Below are 23,641 nucleotides of genomic sequence, written 5' to 3'. Positions count from 1 at the left end.
GAAAGGCCTGGCCACCAGGCGCTCGCATACGAGCCCCAACCCCGGGCCTGGCTCCAGGGTGGGGACCGGCTGCGCCATACCGAGCGACATCACGGACCTCAACATTTTTATCATCATTAAGGGGTTCTGAATGTCTCAACAGAAATCGAGACTCATCAGACCAGGCAACATTCTTCCAATCTTCAACTGTCCAATTTTGGTGAGCTTGTGCAAATTGTAGCCTCTTTTTCCTATTTGTAGTGGAGATGAGTGGTACCAGGTGGGGTCTTCTGCTGTTGTAGCCCATCCGCCTCAAGGTTGTGCGTGTTGTGGCTTCACAAATGCTTTGCTGCATACCTCGGTTGTAACGAGTGGTTATTTCAGTCAAAGTTGCTCTTCTATCAGCTTGAATCAGTCGGCATTTTCGCCCAACAAGGCATTTTCGCCCAGAGGACTGCTGCATACTGGATATTTTCCCTTTTCACACCATTCTTTGTAAACCCTAGAATTGGTTGTCCGTGAAAATTCAGTTAGGAGTTCAGGAGATTGTCTTGACCAGGACCACACCCCTAAATGCATTGAAGCAACTGCCATGTGATTGGTTGATTAGATAATTGCATTAATGAGAAATTGAACAGGTGTTCCTAATAATCCTTTAGGTGTGTGTACAGTGGGGAGAACAAGTATTTGATACACTGCCGATTTTGCAAAGCATGTAGAAGTCTGTATTTTTATCATAGGTACTCTTCAACTGTGAGTGACGGAATTAATCTAAAACAAAAATCCAGAAAATCACATTGTATGATTTAAGTAATTAATTTGCATTTTATTGCATGACATAAGTATTTGATACATTAGAAAAGCAGAACTTAATATTTGGTACAGAAACCTTTGTTTGCAATTACAGAGATCACACGTTTCCTGTAGTTCTTGACCAGGTTTGCACACACTGCAGCATGGATTTTGGCCCACTCCTCCATATAGACCTTCTCCAGATCTTTCAGGTTTCAGGGCTGTCGCTGGGCAATACAGACTTTCAGCTCCCTCCAAAGAAGACCCAGCCACGACCCATCTTCAATGCTCTTACTGAGGGAAGGAGGTTGTTGGTCCAGATCTCGCGATACATGGCCCCATCCTCCCCTCAATACGGTGCAGTTGTCCTGTCCCCTTGGCAGAAAAGCATCCCCAAATAATGATGTTTCCACCTCCATGCTTCATGGTTGGGATGATGTTCTCGGGGTTGTACTCATCCTTCTTCTTCCTCCAAACACAGCGAGTTGAGTTTAGACCAAACAGTTCTATTTTTGTCTCAACAGACCACATGACCTTCTCCCCTTCCTCCTCTGGATCATCCAGATGGTCATTGGCAAACTTCAGACGGGCCTGGACATGCGCTGGCTTGAGCAGGAGGACCTTGCGTGTGCTGCAGTATTTTAATCCATGACGGTGTAGTGTGTTACTAATGGTTTTCTTTGAGACTGTTCCAGCACTCTTCAGGTCATTGACCAGGTCCTGCCGTGTAGTTCTGGGCTGATCCCTCACCTTCCTCATGATCATTGATGCCCCACGAGGTGAGATCTTGCATGAAGCCCCAGACCAAGGGAGATTGACCGTCATCTTGAACTTCTTCCATTTTCTAATAATTGCGCCAACAGTTGTTGCCTTCTCATCAAGCTGCTTGCCTATTGTCCTGTGGCCCATCCCAGCCTTGTGCAGGTCTACAATTGTATCCTTGATGTCCTTACACAGCTCTCTGGTCTTGGCCATTGTGGAGAGGTTGGAGTCTGTTTGATTGAGTGTGTGGACAGGTGTCTTTTATACAGGTAGCGAGTTCAAACAGGTGCAGTTAATACAGGTAATGAGTAGAGAACAGCAGGGCTTCTTAAACTAAAAAAACTAACAGGTCTGTGAGACGGAATTCTTACTGGTTGGTAGGTGATCAAATACTTATGTCATGCAATAAAATGCAAATTCATACAATGTGATTTTCTGGATTTTTGTTTTAGATTCTGTCTCTCACAGTTGATGTGTACCTATGATAAAAATTACAGACCTCTACATGCTTTGTAAGTAGGAAAACCTGCAAAATCGGCAGTGTATCAAATACTTGTTCTCCCCACTGTACATATCACAGTACACTTGCAGCAGTTTAAATAAAGTACTGTAAACTAGCAGCTTGCAGTCCGCTGTGGAGCAGCTGCCGTACCAGGCAGTTATGCAACCAGAGAGGATGCTTTCAGTGGTGCACCTGTAGAAGCTGGTGAGAGTTTTACAGACATGCCAACTTCTTGAGTCTCCTGAGGAAGTATGGTCGTTTTTGGGCAGTTTTCACTCCAGAGATCGCTTGCCTGGACCAAATGAGGTCATCTTTGATGAAAACACCAAGAAACTTGAATTTTGAGACTCTCCACTTCAGCTCCATCGATGTGCAGGGGGGTATGACCCCCCCTCTGCCTCTTCCTGAAGTCAGGATGGTGGTGTCATCCATGAATTTCAGGATGGTGTTGGAGCTGTGTGTGGCCACACAGTCATGCATGAACAGGGAGTACAGGAGGGAACTGAGTACACAGCCCTGGGGGGCTCCAGTGCTCAGGGTCAGTGCAGAGGAGGTGAGGTTTCCCATTCTCACCACCTGGGGTCTACTTGACAGGAAGTCCAGGATCCAGTTGCTGAGGGAGTTGTTAAGTCCCAGGGTCCTGAGATTAGGAACAACATGGCGGGTACAATAGTGTTGAATGCAGAGCTGTAGTCCAAGATTTTATTTATCACTATTACATAGTATTTTTGTGTTCATAAGTACGGAAAAACATGACAAATTAGTGTGTAAAAGTCTAAAGGGGGTGAATATTTTTGAGATGATAGATATTGTTTAGGGAAATACTGACAACATGCTTTGGTCTGCTAAAGAAACTGGAGGTTGGAAGTTCTTCTTTCAGAGGAACAATAATTCAAACCAACACTGCAGTGGGTCAAGAACTGAGGCCCAGCAAAGTTCATATCTCAATCCTACTGAAAATCTGTGGCACTATTTGAAGATTGTGGTCCATAGGCATCAGGCCAACTATCTCAACAACCTGGAGCATATCAGCCCAGAATGTGCCAAAATCACTGTTTTCAAAGCTGGTACCTACCTAAAAAGACTGCTGTTATTGCTGTTGCTGTTATTGCAATGAAATGTACAAATATAAATTTGTGGTGGTTCAATAGTTATGCAAGTTAGAGATCTATTTTTTTTTCTTACAAATATGTCCCACCATAAAACCAACCATGTTTTTGTTAAAATAAAACATCAAACCCAAGTGCCAGTTTTAAGTAAACTGAGGTACATGGACAGGGGCCTGAATACTTTTGCAAGACACTGTAACTTAACATGTCTCCTCTTAATCTATTGTGGAAAGTATCCAGTATACCAGGATAGTAACCAGTGGGAGCGGAGCCTCAGTAGAGTCCCAGTAGAAGTGATCCTTACCAGACCCCCGTATATTATCAAATAAGTCATCCAGGCTTTAAATTCATATTTTTGTTTTAACTTATGCCCGGATTTCCATTAATTCATTTGGCCGATAGATTTTCTGTGAACTTGTTAATGCAGGGTTATCCAAACCTTTCCTCAGGCCTCCCCCAGACCTAACCTTAAACCTGTCCTCAGGCCTCCCCCAGACCTAACCTTAAACCTGTCCTCAGGCCTCCCCTTAGACCTGTCCTCAGGCCTCCCCTTAGACCTGTCCTCAGGCCTCCCCCAGACCTAACCTTAGACCTGTCCTCAGGCCTCCCCCAGACCTAACCTTAGACCTGTCCTCAGGCCTCCCCCTGACATTAATCCTTAACTGTCACACCCACAGTCCAAACAACACTGCCCAATGTACCCGTTTGCTGAAAATAGCATCCTTCAATAAGACACCAGTCTGTTAGCATCTTTCACACATCCTTTATTACAAGTGCAGCGAGCTCATTGGAGGCCAGAATTGGGTGACTTCATTGGGGTAGTTTTAACAAGTCATTGCCATAGTGTGTACAGAGACAAAAAGAAAGACTAACAAGTAGAGAGGTTTGAGATTAGTCTATTAGCTGAATGTGGTTGGAAACCTTAGTTATATATGATGGAAGTGATATCACAACATGCTCTTGAAGACAACATTAGAGGACAGATGTTCCATAATGGGATTGAGGTGTGTTCAAGTCAAAGGGTTAGACAGTGTACAGCAGACAGCAGGGAAATGGCAGCTCTTCTTCTGTTAAGAACCCTGTGAAGAATTAGGTCAGACTCATACACACTAACCCATAATCTGAGGCTTCAGCAAGACCCTTGTAAGAAATAATTCAAGAGGTCTTTCGTTTCCCATCTGGTGAACACAGACAGGTACAGACTAAATTTTAGTCACCCAACCAGCCAGTCAGTCAGACCCAGTCTCAGACCCGATCTTAATGTTACCAGTGTGCAGCTTGCTGAGATGGTCGTCTGTCCCTGTCTGGTGTGAGTGTCATCAGACTGTTGTCTCTAGCGCCGCCTGGTGGGAACAGTAGTGGGAGTGCGGTTGAGGCTGAGCTGAGGGAAGTGGACAGTAGGAGTCCTGCCAGTGGGGCCGTAAAGGCCCAGGTTACGGGCAGCAGCTGACTTCCTGGGCTGTTTGACACATGGGAAGGGAGAGACCAGCGCCTTCCGGGGGGGCGGGGCTCGAAGAGAATCCAGGGCTGGGGAGGAGAGGTGGTTGGAGGAGGTGGAGATGGAAGACAGTGCAGGGATAGTCTCTATGAAATGGGAGTCATCTGGAGGCCCGTGGTCTGGAGAGGAGGGGTGAGGAGACCCGTGGTCTGGAGAGGAGGGGTGAGGAGACCCGTGGTCTGGAGAGGAGGGGTGAGGAGACCCTTGGTCTGGAGAGGAGGGGTGAGGAGACCCGTGGTCTGGAGAGGAGGGGTGAGGAGACCCGTGGTCTGGAGAGGAGGGGTGAGGAGACCCTTGGTCTGGAGAGGTGGGGTGAGGAGACCCTTGGTCTGGAGAGGTGGGGTGAGGAGACCCTTGGTCTGGAGAGGAGGGGTGAGGAGACCCTTGGTCTGGAGAGGAGGGGTGAGGAGACCCTTGGTCTGGAGAGGAGGGGTGAGGAGACCCGTGGTCTGGAGAGGAGGGGTGAGGAGACCCGTGGTCTGGAGAGGAGGGGTGAGGAGACCCGTGGTCTGGAGAGGAGGGGTGAGGAGACCCGTGGTCTGGAGAGGAGGGGTGAGGAGTTAGGGTCTGCTCCAGAGATTCCAGACACTCCGCTTTATCATCCTCTTCCTCATGCTCCTCTTGCTCAGTCGCAGCTGGCACCTCCTCACTGGAGCCCTGGAGAGGGATAGCAGGAGATGGACTAACCTCTTCATCATCATTCTCACCATAATCATCTTCTTCAGCTTCATCTCCTGCCTCTTTTGTCCCCTCCTCCTTCCCCTCATCAGTGTCTGCAAACCCAAGCTGTGCACGTGCCCGGGCAATGTTTCTGCGGTGGGCACGCACGTGGGCACGCACGTGGGCGCGCCAAGGGGACCCCAACCTGCTATGAGAGTTTTCAGCCTGCGATACCAGCCGGTTCCTCCCTCTGTCTCTCTCCCTTTGGGATGAGTTAGGGTTGGCCGGGCTGGAATGGGCCAGGGGCGCGGGGGGGGTTTGGAGGCTGGAGGGAGAGGGCATCCCTCTGGTACCGCCCTTTGGCTTCCTGCCTAGCAACAGGTGGTTGACAACAGGGGAAGGATGGAGCTGAGAGGCAAACACACTGGTGGCTGGACACTTATCTACAGAGAGAGTGTGAGAGAGAGAGTGTGAGAGAGAGAGTGAGAGACAGAAATGTCAGTTGTATATACACATATATACACAGTACTATGCAAAAGTAGCATCTGATGAACTGTACTTAATTTCACTTGCTCGAGTTACAGATGGAAATCCAGTGAAGTGTTTGCTCACCATCTGGAAGGGGCATCTGACACCAAATTCAAAACAGACTAAATATATATACACACATTGTATTGTCACAGACCAAAGATATAACATGTAGGTATCACATAGATACCAGGCAGACCACAGAGGAATCTGGCCAGGGACAATGAAGTTCAGCTGAGGATAAGCTGGATACAAATATCAACAGCGACATACAGTAAAAGAAGCTAAAAGGCAGGCTAACTTGTTTATTATATAATATTTTTATACACAATACTGTTAAGCTATTCAATCCATCAATCACTAAAATGTATTTATAAAGCCCTTTTTACCTCAGCAGTTGCCATAAAGTGCTTTTACAAAACACCCAGCCTACAACCCCAAGGACCAAACATGTGTTGAAGCACAGAGGCTAGGAAAAACGTAAGAGTACAAATTGGAAGAATTAATAAAAGCTGGGCTGTGTCCATAAAACCTAATCCAGGTCAGAAGCATGACCAGGGACAGGAACAACCAGGGTGACGACGACGACGACAAGTACAAGAATTTACAATGGAGGAGGAGAACTGGCCCTACTCCCCGGGCACTATTAAATTAGGTTCTGCATTATCAAAGAATGTAGGCCCATGTTGACTGTATTGTCCATGTTGTCCCCCACTGACAAAAGCTAGCTAACAGGTATTAGCTTCTCCAAAATGTTTCTACACTGAACAAAATTATAAACTCAACACTTTTGTTTTTGCCCCCATTTAACATGAGCTGAACCCAAAGGCCTATATCTCTCAAATATTGTTCACAAATCTGTCTAAATCTGTGTTAGTGAGCACTTCTCCTTTGCCGAGATAATCCATCCACCTCACAGGTGTGGCATATCAAGATGCTGATTAGACAGCATGATTATTGCACAGGTGTGCCTTAGGCTGGCCACAATAAAAGGCCACATTTGTAATTGTAACATTCCGTTTTATGTAGGGTTATCTCTGCCAATTCAAAACCAGAAAAGGAATCAGGCAAGCCTAGTTCAGCCAGTCCGCAATTAAAGTGATGAATGTTGTTCCCTCACTGGTTTCAAACCCAGGTCTCCAACGAGACAGAGTCTTTAACCACTACACCACAAAGTTATACTTTTGCCGAGTGTCGGTATAGAATCTCAACATTAGATCATTTGGTCTCACATTAACATCACCCCAAGGTTGAATATTTCGTTAGACACCATTATTAAGTATTGTTTTAACCTAACGTTTCTTATTAAGTTTTCCTCCACCACAAATAGCGTCTATGAACTGTATGGCTTTTGCCACTGGCTGCTTGAACAGCTTATTAGCCAGTAAGACTTACTAGTATCAACTAACCTACTATTTGGAATAGTCATAAGAATTGAGCAATTGCTAGCAAGACTGAAGATTACACTGCCAAAACTAACTGACACCAGCTGCCTGTCCCCACACACCAGCATGTCACCCCAACACCACCACACCAGCCTGTCCCCCCAACACCACCACAGCAGCCTGTCCCCCCAACACCACTGGTTAACCATCTGCTGGTTCTGCCCAGCAGGGACAGAGGTGGTCAGTACCATTTGAGAGCTGTTCGGGGGTGTCCTGAGGGGCACCTGTTGCTGTAGTTACCTCTGCTCCTCCTGACAGAGAAACAATCAGACATCTTCATCATCGCCACTAAAGGTCACATCACCATCAATACAACTAGGAACCTCAGGTTGTTAGCCTGATAACCAGCTGCTGACATCATCTTACAACAGGTGTACTGGTTATACAAATATTTTTGTTCTGTGTATTTATCCATATTTTCTGGTATGTGTTACTTAGGTGTGTGTGTGTGTGTGTGGACGCACGTTACCTGAGTGTGTGCGTGTGTTACCTGTGCGTATATATAGCAGGCTGGCCTGTTGTTGCTGTCGTTTCTTGATGCGGGAGTATTGTTTCCTCAGAGCACTGATGTCTGTACTCATTCTCTCCTGCAACATACTGTTGATAGCAGCTTGGTGCTCAGCTCTGCTGCCCCCGGGTGTCAGGCTCCCCAAACCAGCAGAGCCCACTGCCCCTGGACTCAGCTCTGCCATGTTGCCTCCGTGCTCCCCCCCACGCTGGTCTGGGGGGAGAAACACCAATATAATATAGAATGACACAATTTTACATTTAATAATCAGTAGAAGCATAAAAATGTCAGAATGTTGAAGCCCCCCTCCATTTAATCAACCTTATTATAGATCTTATGATTTCGTTGCGGTTTGTAAAGAAGTTAATATTGGACACACAGAGGTCACTCCTGCCTTTTTTCAGTTTGTTTGGTGTACCTGTGTGGTACTAACGCGTTGGTTGATTCATAGCTCCCAGCCCCATGGTTATATCCACGGTTCAGACGGTTCAGGGGAATTAAATATTGTTTACATAATGGGAAGATGGGTTGCAGGCTAAATTTGTATTTTCAACTAAGATGAAACCATGTGAGGTAACATCCATTTTTGAGCTCCAGAATGTTTCAACTAATAAGAAACAACTGTGGATGACAGCAGAAAGAATCTGGTGGTCTAGAAACAGTATCTGATCTAACCCACTGGCTAGATGTCTATCTGTCTTTTAATCACCTACATTCCACATTTAATGACAGTTGTTATTCCTGCCAATTCAGGGGCAAGTCCTATTACAACTCCAGAATTTAGACTGAAGAATGTTCTGTAGCCTCCCCCTGTAGACCGTGCTTCCTGTCAGACAGGAAGAGATGTTGAAGGATCAGGGAATTGTTAGCCCTCATGTACAGCCTTTAAATTCATACAGGAGGGGCAATGGGAGGGACACTCATGGACTGGAAGACCTTGGTGAGTAGAACACAGAAATGTGACATCTGCGTTCACTCACTACTAATTGTTTTTACCCCATTGGTTTAATAATGATGTTTTATGAATTTATGGTAATATTCAACATAATAAAACTACAACTGCAAGCTTTGTTAAATATGACCCTGGGTCAAGAAGGACAACCCTAGAGAAATGTTAGTGTGACCCTGGGACAAACATGTCTACCAGAGAGGGCCGAACAGTCCAGAGGACCAACCAGGGCGTACCTTTGAGGTGTCTCTGGTATCTTTGTATCTCTGGGGCTAATAGCCCCCCCAGCGGACCCAGACACCCCAATGCTGTCACCACTCCATCTTCATCATCATCAAAACCATCTTCATCACTCTCCCAGCCTCCCAAACCACTGCTGGAATACAGTAACAACATCACTGTCAGTGTTATCCAGACACCCCAGTGCCAGTACCCTCCAGTCAAACAGCAAAGTCAGCATCAATAGAACACAGCCCTACTGTCCTGGAGTTATCGGAATAACCTGCCGTTAGAGGCAGAGGACATTAACCTGCCGTTAGAGGCAGAGGACATTAACCTGCCGTTAGAGGCAGAGGACATTAACCTGCCGTTAGAGGCAGAAGGTTTTAACCAGCTATCAGGGTACTAACCTGCCATTAGGTTGGGATGTCGGGAAGGGGGTGATGTTGTAGGTGTATTTCTCCCTTAGTTCAGCCAGCTGAGGGAAGGGAAACTCTGCCATGGAATACACATTCTGAGGGAAATGGAGGAGTGGGATGGAGACAGAGAGAAGACGACAAAGAATAATATGATCTTTACTAATCTTCTCTTTTTGTAAACTATCAATCACTTTTTGATTTAAGTTGGGGGATTTAAGTTTTTTTTATTTCTGTGTGTGTGTGTGTGTGTGTGTGTGTGTATTACCTGCATGAGTTCAGCACAGTCAATGAGGCTGTGCTCCAGCATTTCCTGTGTAAGACGACCCATAGTGCTGTAGAATTCATCAGCTGTCTGACAGAACACAATACGCCTGGACAGGGAGGGGAGGGGGGGGGGCTGTAAGGGTTAGTGTTCTCACTCCCCCAGGTGAGCCCAGGTGGCCAGGACCTAGGGGTTAGGCGTTAGGGCAAGTGCTAGTGTACTCACTCCCCCAGGTGAGACCAGATGGCCAGACCAACCCTCAGAAGAACTTCTGATCCTTCAAAGAAGACAGAGTCCCAGATCTTCAAGACGGCCTTAGGGGGCAGGCAGGTAGCAAACATGGTCAGGAACCACTGCATAGTAAACACGTTGGTCAGGGGTGGCTCATAGCTGCCTGCAACACAAACACACACGTTAGTTGGGGCTTGTAGCTACCTTAACAGACAATACAATACTTGCAGCAGACACACAGAGGCATCTAAATCCCAGGTTTATGGAAGCCTTACAGGGACTGACCAGGTCATTTTACTGCAGTAACCTAAGGAGAGATTTTTAATTGTTGGTCATCATCTAGTTTTCAAACCGGTTCCATTGGCAGATTCCCATGAACCTCACCTTGTTACAAACAATAACACCTTGGCCTAAAAAAATACGCTTACATAACACATTCGCTTTGCAGAGATTTTTGTCATACAACTACTACATCTCGCTAAGGAGTGGTATTCCAGACAACTAGATAGAACTTAAATACGGTAGTTAGCTAGCTACTGTAACATGAACAAGGTTTAATCAAGAGCTGTTTTATCTTTATCCAGTCAGCCCCAAACAATTAGGGGAGGGGTTGAGCAATATGATTGGTTGGATTTGGCTATTGCCAATGATACAGGGATTCTCTAACATCCTAATAGCTAACTAAGGCCATGTTCAGAGTTGTGCTTCATTTGACTTTCAGCACATTTGTCAGGTGTCTCAAACAGAGAGAGACAGACAGATCACCTCCTGCCTCCTGATTGGCTGTTTTCTGCAAGTGATGAAGGTGCTGTGAGAGGTGAGGCAGCTTCATTCGCAGCAGATCTCTGAACACAGCCATGTCCACAGACAGAGAACGCAGGTTGTTGGCAAAATAACTGTCTGGTAACACCTTGTCTATTAGGTAGATCATCACCTGGAGGGAAGGAAAGAGGACAGAGGACGAGAAGAGAGAAGAAAAGTTGGCGGTGAAAGAAACAAAGGGTAACATTGAGCCATTTTTGCATGTGTATTTTATTTATATTTGGGAGAATCAGAACTAAACCAACAACAAAAAAGTGAGGACACTAGCCCCTCTTTAGTATTGAAAACGTCGTGCCTCTTCCAAATGGGTGTAGATGTCACCGCAGCTGGATAAATCGGATATAGCCATGAAAGCGAGAACTACAGCATAACCATAGCATAACCATAGCATAACCATAGCATAACCATAGCAAAATTAACTAAGGAAAAGCAAGGCAAAAGCAAGTTTTTTTTCTACCACATTTCATACACAAAGGCAATTCAAACTGTATGTTGCCCACTTAAAACAGGACAACTATTCTTCCCCAGTGTTGTGATTCTTTTCGTATATTAATCGGTCAAGTAGCAGAGCAATCGGTCTCATTTTCATACCATCACATTTTCTACAAAAACTGTCACCCTCTAATCTTTCTCATTCCCACGCCTCCATGTTAAAGTGGCACCAAACAATTTTAATCCATGAATTGCACTACTCAACCACAAGAGAATAGGCTTAACAGTAAACAAGGGATACACGCATTGTACATCAACTCAAAATACTGATATCACTCTGGCAACAGCTACTTTCATTTGACTATACCCATGTATATTCTAGCCCGCAACACGTACAAACACATGAACAACTGATATGAAAATAAAAATGCAGCATAGTGAATAAATACATTACTAAGGTAGTGATATATTATTTAACAATTTTGTATTATATTTCCGGTCATCTTAATTTATACGACCTATTATTTTCATATTATAAATTGGAGCAGTGGGGGCGGTATTGCATTCGCTTTACCGCACCGTTGTGATGAAAAGAGAGCTGAGACAGAAGGCAAAGCTCTCGATATACCGGTCAATTTTCCTTCCTACCCTCACCTATGATCATGAAGGCTGGGTCATGACCGAAAGAACAAGATCGCGAGTACAAGCGGCTGAAATAGGTTTTCTCAGAAGGGTGGCTGGCTTCTCCCTTAGGGATAAGGAAAGGAGCCAGTTGAGGTGATACCGGATAAGCGGATGAAGATGAGATGAAGATGAGATAATTGTGGTTGTTGTTAAGATGGTAGTTTTTCGTGAAATGTATGGTCTCATTGCGAATCAAGCATGATCTATTTTTTTGATGTTGGTTTACACATTCTTCCACCAGACGTGAGTTTGATCGTAAGGACACGATAAAGATAATATTGATAAATGCCAGCTCTGTCGGTGAAATGATTGTACAATTATTTAAGACTTATGCATGACAGCCAATATGCCAGTCTTCACAAATAAGGGCTATTTAGGCTTAGGGTTCAGTGAGGGTTAAATGTAGGGGTTAAGTTTAGATGAAATTGGATTTTGAAGGTCTGGTACCTTGAGTGCGTCACTCTCGTTGCCCTCGGTTACCTCCAGTATAAGAGCAGCCAATACATTGAAGCCCTGACAGTAGCCTACTGCCTTATTCCAGCGAGCGAAAGCCAGCAGAACCCTCTTCAGCACCACTCGATCCTGCTCCCCTTCCTGCCCAGAGTAGGAACTACAGCCGGTCCTGTGAAGGTCCTGGTGAAGGAAAATACTTTAGTAATCCATCCCAGTATAAACAATACAATGAGGACAACACACACTTTAGAAATCCATCCATTTATAAACAATTTATAAACATTGAGAACAACACATACTTTAGGGTTGATTAACCTTGTGGGGACCCAAAAAGAAATCTAATATCCCCGTTCCAAATCTAATATTTTAAAGGAAGTATCCTTTAGAACAGCATCAGATCTTTGAGCCAAAGAGAGGTCAAGGGAGGATTGACAGATTTCTAATCTAATAGAAACCTTCTGCAGGCTAACAGGGAGGCAAAGACATCCAGCTGTCTACTGGTCAAACAAGTAAGCAAGCAAGCTTATTTATATAGCACAATTCATATATAGAAGCAATGCAGTTGTACTTTACAAAGAGAAAGAAAGAATATAAAAATACAATAGCATAAAAACAAATACTCAAATGAAAACATCAAAACAACAGAAGGGTTGTTGTTTGGTACTCCAAATACAGCCGCTTCTGCATTAGGCTGCAACTTTATATCAAATGCTTCAGAAAGGGGTTAAATACAATGGGCCAAACCTGCCAGACAGGAACAATACCAGAACATTTCCCTAACCCCCAAACCCCCTGACATCATCCCAAATCCAAGCATCCTGACATCATCCTAACTCCAAACATCTTGACACAAACACACACCTTTTCATGTATTACCTTAACAATCTGAATGCCCAGTGAATCATCGTCAGGGTTACTGCGTTCATTGAATGCGAAGCGAAGAGTTTTGTCCCAGTCGATTGATATACTATGAAGGTATTGGTCTGCAAGAGTCAGCCACACCTGTAAAATAACCACATATTATAATAACCACACCTGGAGAATAATCACATATTATAATAACCACACCTGGAGAATAATCACATATTATAATAACCACACCTGGAGAATAATCACATATTATAATAACCACACCTGGAGAATAATCACATATTATAATAACCACACCTGGAGAATACCCACATATTATAATAACCACACCTGGAGAATAATCACATATTATAATAACCACACATTATAATAACCACACCTGGAGAATAACCACATATTATAATAACCACACCTGGAGAATAACCACATATTATAATAACCACACCTGGAGAATAACCACATATTATAATAACCACACCTGGAGAATAACCACATATTATAATAACCACACCTGGAGAATAACCACATATTATAATAACCACACCTAGAAAATAACAACATATTATAATAACCACACCTGGAGAATAATCACATATTATAATAACCACACCTGGAGAATAATCACATATTATAATAACACCTGGAGAATAATCACATTAAAACAAACTCTCAGTAGTAAGTAAGAACTGGCACAGCATTTAACTGTCAGAGTCAGAAATAAAATAATTAACTGGTCAATAACTCTGAACTAGTAAACCATTTAGTTTTTATAGTTTTAGAAAATAGTTTAATCATAGTTGTTATATTAGCTGTTATATAGTTGTTATATTAGCACTTAGTAGTACTTCGTAGTAGATCGTATTAGTGGTGCTGTACATACCCTCTTTCTCCACTCTTCAGGGATACCTGTAGGCAGTCTAGCTACTGCCTTCAGAGCATCGTACCACTGAAGAAGAGAGAACAACAATCAAAAACACTAACATAGGACACTTCCCATACTGACCTGTAGGAAGGATTTCATGGAACAATTCCCCTACTAACCTGCTGGAAGCCGTTCTTGCCTAGAGATGGTTCTATGGTAAACTTTAGCCTGGTGTCAACCCCTATAGGAAACAACACACCAATCAAACAAAAGTTGATAACATCCGTCAAACACGGACATAGTCAGACAACCACAGCACAGAGAACACACACTGAACAACTCTGTAATAACCTCAAAAGACATGGTGTCCTTAAATAGGCTAAATTACAAATATTTCCATCTACAGTGACACTGACGTTTAACAACAGACACGGAACAGAACAAACATGGACCAGTCTTTTGACGTCACGTCTGTTTGTCAGAGTACTAAAACAACGGCATTATGGGAATATTGTATTGATATTGTATTCTTCTAATTATTATTTTAAATATATTCGCATTGTGACTGAAAATCGGCGAACCAGCAACCTGACAGATGCTGTCTCTGTCCACGGCTGTGGTGCTGAATCCTTTCGGATTGACTTGAGTTTCACTCCGCTACACATAAAAGTTGTCGAGAAACTATAAAACCTAAATCGGAATATCGTCAAATTAAACAAAACATCGATTATGATACGACGAATAAACCTAGTGAATCTTTAATCTATACGCGACTCCATAGCCGCCATTTCCCGATCGCTCTCCGTGGCTTTATATGCAGGTCATACCGAGAGACACCGGGCTCTCAAACGTTCCTCACGAACCTTCATACAGGAAAATAAATTACGTTTAGGTCGAACCTAGGTCGGTGGTGTCCTTCTCCGCCATGATGTAACCTGTAGTCTGGTCAGTTCTCTAGAGCTGGCTATATAGTTGCTGGTGAGCAGACCTCTAACATTACAGCTTGATTAATCCGTGACCAATGCAACGGATTATTACCATGAAAATTCCCCTCCTACTTCCTAGAACACGTTTACCTAGTGAAACTGCAGGGAGGCGGACAGCCGCAGAGCTGAGACTTGTGCAGACAGTAAACTACTCCATTGGACCTCTTGAGGCTAATGCATTGAGCTGAGACAGCTTGCACAAGATATCATTAAGGGAATTAAACGATTGTTTTTTTAGGCCTACTGATTTGCGAGGCTTACAATATAGAGCTGACAAGGCATTTGAATAACACACGCCATGTAAAACGTCGCAATAATTTACAGAACCCAATAACAGCGGCGACAGACTGGACAGACATGTTCTTCTGAACGGACATTAACACTAGGCCTTAGCCCCTTGCCAAAGCCCCATTTGAGAGGCTAGAGTTGAACGGGCTTCGTTCAGTCACCTGGCTCGAGCGTGCAGAGCAGTCGGGGCGCGCTCCGAGAGATGCCGTTCCGTTTCTTCAGGACGTTACTGATGATGTTACCGACGCTGCTCGTGCTCTGCCGCAACACACACGCCCCAGACCGAGGTCTCCTTCCTGCGTAAAACCGCCCTTGCTTCATTTCCTAATCAAACCGACACAGTGATCTATAATGGGTACATTAATTTGTTTCGATGTCCGATACATTATATTGTTGTCCGCTTTTACATCAGTGCCTTGCGCATTCCACAGCTTCGCTGCTCCAACAGCCGATTTCTTCCCGGAGGATAGAGGTTAATCGATCATTCCGTCTCAAATCTCAGAGGTTCAAGCTCAAAATGTTTACTCTCGTCTGCAGGAACATTTACTCGAGATCTTCGCAACATCATGCCGTTAAATTCGGATATATAAATCTAAAGAAGTGCTGTGGTCCTATGATGTCATGATCAGACAACTGTTCTCCAAAACAGAGTAGCTGCTGCCGGGTGAACACAGCGTCACAGTGACAGAGGGATGCGGTAGGACTAATGGAGGAGGGGAGGAGATAATACAGAGAAGAAACTGGTGGTGAGGTAATGTAAAGTTAGGGCAGGGACAACCAATGCCTCAAACAGCCAATAACGTTACACGGTACACCTCTGTATGTAGAATCCATCTTGCCTGGGAGCCAGTCTGGTTATGCTCCTGAACTCCTTATACAATTGTTGTGGTTGAATATGGCAATGTATGTAAAACAGATTGATATATGCCCCGCCTCTTCTCATTTAAAGCAATGTGGACTTTTTACTGACCTGGAGTTCAAATTTTATTTGAGTTAAACATGCCTAGTAATGTGAATGAGCCCCCCCCCCAAAAAAAATACGCTATGAAAAAAAGAAAACAGTTGTTCATCAGCTTGATGTTACACAAAAAATGAGAAATATAACTATAACACAAGGGAAGATTATTCAAAGCAAGAAAACGTTTTGCCAGAAGTGACTCTGTTGGTACATGACAGAGTCAATGCCTACTACATACAGTTAAGTAGGACCATCGAGCCAGGGCCACTAGCCAACATTTCAAGTCAACTTATCTTTTTGCGGCCATCGATTTAAGCCTGCAACAAACTCTGTGGCAACAATATAACTACAGGAACCCGCCTGTCCATTTCAACTCCTTGAAGAAACATGCTGACTGCGGATTAAAATCAATAGGATCAGGAAGTATCAGGGAGTTAGACAGTGATTCAACTTTACCCATTTAAATCGAAATAGTGCAGAATACCTAATAGCTGGAGCAGCAAACAATGTCTATCATTTACAATCCTACAGTGTTAATAGTTTTCACAACTGCATGAATCTATTCTGCCAAGAATGCTTTACTCAATCATTGAATGTTTAGGAAGATATAACCTATTTTTAAAACATCATATGGTAAATATGTTCTGCTATATTTGATTTATTTTAAATATGGCCTTTGCTTGAAATCTGAAGTACATAAAATGATTTTAAAATGTATAAGCAGTTTTGTGTTTTACAGACCTATACTGTAAATACACTCACCTAAAGGATTATTAGGAACACCATACTAATACTGTGTTTGACTCCCTTTCGCCTTCAGAACTGCCTTAATTCTACGTGGCATTGATTCAACAAGGTGTTGGCCCATATTGATAGGATAGCATCTTGCAACTGATGGAGATTTGTGGGATGCACATCCAGGGCACGAAGCTCCTGTTCCACCACATCCCAAAGATGCTCTATTGGGTTGAGATCTGGTGACTGTGGGGGCCATTTCAGTACAGTGAACTCATTGTCATGTTCAAGAAACCAATTTGAAATGATTCGAGCTTTGTGACATGGTGCATTATCCTGCTGGAAGTAGCCATCAGAGGATGGGTACATGGTGGTCATAAAGGGATGGACATGGTCAGAAACAATACTCAGGTAGGCCGTGGCATTTAAACGATGCCCAATTAGCACTAAGGGGCCTAAAGTGTGCCAAAAAAACATCCCCCACACCATTACACCACCACCAGCCTGCACAGTGGTAACAAGGCATAATGGATCCATGTTCTCATTGTTTACGCCAAATTCTGACTCTACCATCTGAATGTCCCAACAGAAATCGAGACTCATCAGACCAAGCAACATTCTTCCAGTCTTCAACTGTCCAATTTTGGTGAGCTCGTGCAAATTGTGCCTCTTTTTCCTATTTGTAGTGGAGGTGAGAGGTACCAGATGGGGTCTTCTGCTGTTGTAGCCCATCCGCCTCAAGGTTGTGCGTGTTGTGGCTTCACAAATGCTTTGCTGCATACCTCGGTTGTAACGAGTGGTTATTTCAGTCAAAGTTGCTCTTCTATCAGCTTGAATCAGTCGGCCCATTCTCCTCTGACCTCTAGCATCAACAAGGCATTTTCGCCCACAGGACTGCCGCATACTGGATGTTTTTCCCTTTTCACACCATTCTTTGTAAACCCTAGAAATGGTTGTGCGTGCAAATCCCAGTAACTGAGCAGATTGTGAAATACTCAGAGTGGCCCGTCTGGCACCAACAACCATGCCACGCTCAAAATTCTTTAAATCACCTTTCCCATTCTGACATTCAGTTTGGAGTTCAGGAGATTGTCTTGACCAGGACCACACCCCTAAATGCATTGAAGCAACTGCCATGTGATTGGTTTATTAGATAATTGCATTAATGAGAAATTGAACAGGTGTTCCTAATAATCCTTTAGGTGAGTGTAAATCAATAATCACAGGGCAGCCTGCATCACCTTTCTCAGCTTCTGTACTTCAATCTCTGGATGCAGTCTATCATTCAGCCTTGTGTTTTATAGATCGGTCAGTGACTTCTAGAAAAAGACAGACATTGGCTGATGTTTTTAAAGGCAGTCATGCCAAAACATCCTGAATATTTAACAGAAAATTAGTTGGAAGAACAGCAGTTACCAAACCAATCTGAATACTGGATGGTATTGAAGGTGCCAAAGGCCAAAACAGCACTGGGTAAAACAGCTTTCCAATATTTTGCCCCAGACTCATGGAATGACATTCATATTGATCTTAAAGGAAAGGTTAGCTATTTTTGATCCTGGGGACTTTTTTTGGATTATTTAGCCTAATCCTGGACTGTAGAGACATAATCTTTTGGAATGAATACAGTTTTGAGAGTTTACGATTTTTTTAGAGGAAGCCTCTCCCGGCTATAATGAAAGAGAACGCGGCAACAGTGAAATTATATGATACATTCTGTTTTCCAAAAGAGGAAGGCCAGGATTTATGGACATTGGTCTCCGTATGTTCTCCGAAAACAATGTACATTGTTTCAATGGTTATAGCAGTTTATTCTCCCTGGAAAATGTATACGCTTCTGCCGCGTGGACGAATCTGACGGTGAGGAGGCTATATCCATAACCGGCTTTGTTTACAGAGCTGTCGCTCACGTAAGCTAGTATAGACTACGAGCTCAAACAAAAATGCTGGCAAGTTCTATCTGCTGGTAAACCGACACAAATCTGCGAAGAGGATTTATCCGGTAACCTGGTTTGTTGACAAAACTGTAACTCACGTTAGGAGTGGGATTTATTGCTACCTAATGCCACCGAGAACCTTGATGTGACCGTGGATGAGGCTGAATCAGCTCCAGCGTGTGCAACAGATGGCATTGACTTTCAAGCTCTTATCAACCCTGCAGTTAACCTTCCACGTCCCCAAAGAAATTGGAAGAGGCAGAGGTTGGAGGGACCAAACGGACAACTCTCAATTCTGAAATTAGGCATGTAATAGCTATTTGGATAATTTTGTCGTCAGTCCGGTTCTGCATGAATAGTATGGGCCGGCACTGAAATTATTACTACTACGGAGCATTGGCACAATTTTCATACTGTTGGAAACGTCCATGTCAGTTATTTTCCCTGACTGATAACATTCTGGAATGACGGTCTGTCTTTTAGACAATTAGCTAGATTTCATTTTATTAACAAAATAGGGGACAGCACATTCTCTAAACATTTTGATAGATGTCAGTAAATTGTGCTTGTTGCTAGCTATTATAACACCAATGAGGTCAGCACCGTAGTTCAGCGGTGTTGAAACAGCACAGCCCTGTTAGATCGAGAGCAGAAGTTCACAGATGCTGTGAGGTGGTGCATTGTTTATGAAAAAAACCCAGTTCCATTTCACATAGATACAAAGTTCGTTTTGGCACCATTTTTTCAGGAGAACCTACAGAGACCCATATCAATACACCGTGGCCTTCCCATTTTGGAAAACCGAATGTATTATATATTTTTGAACGTTACATCGGTTGCCCCGTTTATTTCCATTTTAGCCTATAGAGACTGCATTCATTGTATTAAAACTGTATTAATTCCAAAAAATAATGTCTTTACAGTCCAGGATTTGGCCAGATAATCCGAAAAAAGGCCACAGGATCAAAAATAGCTAATCTTTCCTTAAAATTAAAAGTTTCAGTGTCTACAAGACATTTTCAATATATTTACATAGTAATTTGTGATTGTTTTCCCATTTATTATGCGTTTGAATTGCTGTAATACAGGGCTCAGCTTTAAAAGAGACTTTGGTCTCAGTTCATTTCTTTGTTTAAATAAAGGTAAAGAAAAATAAAGCTTGTTTAATTCTGTTTGATTCTCTAATGCATTTTCGTGGTTTATAAAGTCGTGGGCCACTGTGTCCCACACCAACCAAGTCATTAAAGTCAGACTCTAATGTAAAAAGGTTTAATTGAATGTAGGCCTGCATTGAAAACCACATAAAGGCTATACTGTTAAAATCAAAAGATATTGTTAGGTTGGTATGACAAATGCAAGACTGCACTGTTTCTAACAGTAACTGACCAAGACGGAATTGATTTAAGCAAATGGATATGGAGCAGACCAAGAACTGATATTAGTCACATTCCAACCTTTTGTACTCACAGAAGAATAGAAATTTGTGGAGAATACTTTCCATAGTAGAGGGCAGAATGAAACAAAGACTTGGAGTTTTCACGCGGTGGGAGAAAAGTCACTTAGAATGACTTGACATTGAACAGTGAAAAACATGTCAATCTTCAGGTGACATTTCAATTCAATAAGGAAATAACACATTCTCTTTCAAAAGCCATTTTCAAGTGATTTGCCCAGTACACCATAACTGAATGGCACACGGTGAATGGACATTAATGTTCCTAGTGAGAGTATGCAACAGGGAGTTGCCAAAGGACAATTTAACATACTGCGAGGGTCACTGACAGCATCTAGCAGTGAACTTCAGGAGAGCAGTGCTCACTGGGATATACGTTGCCAGTACCAGGGCACCTGTCAGCCCTGTGGCACAAAGAACCAAGTAGTGATACGAAGGAAGCCTAGGCATTACAGTCACTCAACTAGTAATTACAATTCCTTTTGGAAGTATTCACTGCCTTCACTTTCTTCAAATGTTGTTTTGTAATAGACTTTATTTACAATTGATCAAATATATATTTTGTCCATCAAGCTACACACCATGCCCCATAATGATAAAGCAAAAACTTGTTTTCAGAAATGTGCGGCAATAAAAAAAAAAGAAACCTAATTTACGTAAGTAGTCAGATCCAAAGCAATGACAAGGCAATTGTGTCACTTGATCATTCTTGATGTATCTAGAGCTTGACTGGAGTCCATGTGTGCAAATTCAATGGATTGGACGTGATTCAGAAAGGCACGCTACTTCTAAAATCATGTTTTCACTTTGACATTATAGGTTCTTGTGCAAAAAATATGCAATCAATTATAAATTAAGTCTAGAACACAACAAAATGTGGAGAAAATGAAGGGGTCTGAATACTTTACAATATTCAGTTCCACTTACCTATGGCATGCTGAATTTTATCTAACACTACTTATTTACTCAGATTTTAAGTTGAATGAGAACACATTGTCATTTACAGCAACGACCTGCAGAATATTTACAAAGAGGAGATGAATAAGCCAACTGCAAGATGGGGATGATTAGGTTGCCATGTGGGTATAAGGGCATATCAAGACCACAGAGAGACAGGACACCTATTCAGCTTCCCAGGACACTAATCTAACCACACAGCCAATACAGACCTGGTACGCCGCATGGCCAATTTAGACCCGCTATGCCACGTGTCCGATTCAAGGTAAAGTACTAAAAAACATAACTACACTACATGGCTTTCTGGGTATTGCTGGGTCTCCTTACGTCTTTTCTGGGACGTGGCCTGCAGACAGGCAGTGATGATGTCATAGTTCTTCTGCAGCTTGTGAGCAAGGCGGTCCCTCCGCTTCAGCTGGCGGAGCAGCTTGGCAGACTGGAGGGCCGTCCTGTAACGCACCTCGGCTATGATGCATCGCAGCTCTTCTGGTGCTACAACGCAAACCGAAAAAGATAAATAAACTCACAATGAAGAAACTTGAAACATTTAGTCCCATTGTGATTCCCTTTCTATTTGATTTACAGTATTTTCTTTTTTACTTCATTGTTTTTGTCCACAATTTCATGACGTCCAATTTGTGATTAAGGTCCTGCTCCACCACAGCAACTACCAGTGAACTCAGGACAGTAGATTGAGATATTCTGAAGCACATCCAATACTGTTGTCATTATTATTACACTGCTCTCTCAACCAGAACATCTACACTACCAGGAACCACTAGAGCATCTGATGCAAATAGTACGCCCTCAAATCTGGACTGGCCAAATACTTCTTCCAAATATGGATGATAATACCTTCAATTCAAAGCAAACACTCTGCACTATAACCCCACAGTGTAATTTAAAACCCAATGCTGGAATACAGAGCCACAAAAAAGATGTCAAAATAGTTTGGGAGTTTACAGAATATTAAAAACAATGCTTAGAATCCTGAATTGGATTGACTGATAGCCATGGTAAGACATCACCACTTTCTACTGTTGTAATCGTGTTGGTAACCAGTTTCTAAAAGGTATCTCAGGGGTTTGTGATGTATTGCCAATATACCACAACTAAGTGCTGTGTACAGGATCTTAGCCATGGTATACTGGCCATAAACCACACTCCATCGTGACCTTATACCTATATAGAACCTGAACCCCTACAGTAGCAAGCCTCATGGGCCAAAACAGCTTTATGGGGCTTGAACATACACATAAAAACTCTGTGATCACCATCCTATAACAATAATAATAATAATGAACAGGCTGTATTGTGACAGAGGCTTTAGAATTGTTCTGATTTAGTTATTTTGCCCTGTAGTCTGACAGTCCTCATTGATAAACTTAATAAAAACCGACTGGGTATTTTATTAAGCTTTCTGAAACAGTTGACTAAGAGTGTGTTCCCAGCTCACCTTTCTGGGACAAGTAGTTTACTTGGTGTCTTCTAGTGTGTTTCTCCTGTAGTTCCTGTAGGAAACTGGACCCAGTATTGCTGCGGCAGAGCGGCTCAGAACTGGACGCCTCGGTACTGCTATCCAGGCTGTCAACACGCCGCCGGGTGCTGCTATAGGTGTCATACAGTTCAACCAACAGACAGTCCACTATGGAGAAGCGAGGGGCTCTCAGATCTTCTTCGAGGTATAGTTCACTGGATGCAGGACGACCGCGGGTTACACACTCACCCGCCCCTGAAGCTGCTCCCGTCACCGGTCCGTTCTGTGCGTCCTGCGGATTCAGACCCGGGGATAACGAAGAGTCGTTGGAGCGGTCTGTGTGTCTGTCCGAAACAGAGGTACTGTTTGTTTGGCCTGAACTAGATGTAGAACACTTCCATTGCTGAAACACCGAGAAGCTATCAGGAAGCAACTTAGTCCCTCCATCTGAGTTGACAAACACCCCGCTATCCCCCTTCGAACATATGTCACCGTCACATTTATCTATTTCTAGAAGTTCGAACTTGATCCTTTCTGGAGAAGACATTTCCAATCTCTGTTGTGTTCGCTATTTTTGTTCATATGGTTTCCAAGTTGCAAACTTCCCAATCAGGAAAGTTAAATACGAATAGGTGAAATGCATTCCTAATTTAATACACGTCTTCAAGAGGAAGTGAGTTCCGGGTGAATTCCATTCCTCTCCTGCAGAGGTAGGGCTGTGCTCGCGTTGTACTAACTTCCTTCCTGAAAGATCCCAGCGCCACTCCCGCCGCCCCTATGAAGTAAATAGTTCAGCCCGCTGGAAACTTCTGCCGCACCACCAAACTTCTGCTGCTGCGACAGGTGTCACTGGGCTCCTGCACA

General features: G+C 43.3%; 1 protein-coding gene across 1 annotated transcript; it reads right to left on the bottom strand.

Moving 5' to 3' along the window:
- Positions 1-3,890: 3,890 nt before the first annotated feature.
- tbc1d30 (TBC1 domain family, member 30) lies at positions 3,891-23,561 on the bottom strand. The gene is made up of 13 exons (XM_029125139.2): positions 22,757-23,561; positions 21,628-21,792; positions 14,166-14,227; positions 14,005-14,070; positions 13,131-13,256; positions 12,249-12,434; positions 10,629-10,797; positions 9,858-10,026; positions 9,636-9,741; positions 9,362-9,465; positions 8,969-9,108; positions 7,766-7,996; positions 3,891-5,745 (listed from the first exon to the last, which is right to left on the bottom strand). Exons 1-13 carry the CDS (start codon positions 23,322-23,324, stop codon positions 4,478-4,480), a joined length of 3,360 nt encoding a protein of 1,119 aa, XP_028980972.2. The 5' UTR covers positions 23,325-23,561; the 3' UTR covers positions 3,891-4,477.
- Between the last annotated feature and the right edge of the window lie 80 nt (positions 23,562-23,641).

The sequence above is a fragment of the Esox lucius genome, chromosome 14 (assembly GCF_011004845.1).
Source record: "Esox lucius isolate fEsoLuc1 chromosome 14, fEsoLuc1.pri, whole genome shotgun sequence".
NCBI lineage: Eukaryota > Metazoa > Chordata > Actinopteri > Esociformes > Esocidae > Esox > Esox lucius.
This window is presented reverse-complemented; position numbering and strand designations above follow the sequence as displayed.

Bases quoted from the DNA above. Each gene is read 5' to 3' on its own strand.
- tbc1d30 (XM_029125139.2), bottom strand. From the start codon at position 23,324: ATGTCTTCTCCAGAAAGGATCAAGTTCGAACTTCTAGAAATAGATAAA. The intron at 21,793-22,756 runs GTGAGCTGGGAA...TTTGCGTTGTAG, and splicing joins AAACTACTTGTCCCAGAAAG to CACCAGAAGAGCTGCGATGC. The intron at 12,435-13,130 runs GTAATACATGAA...TTCCTTCACCAG, and splicing joins TGGGCATTCAGATTGTTAAG to GACCTTCACAGGACCGGCTG.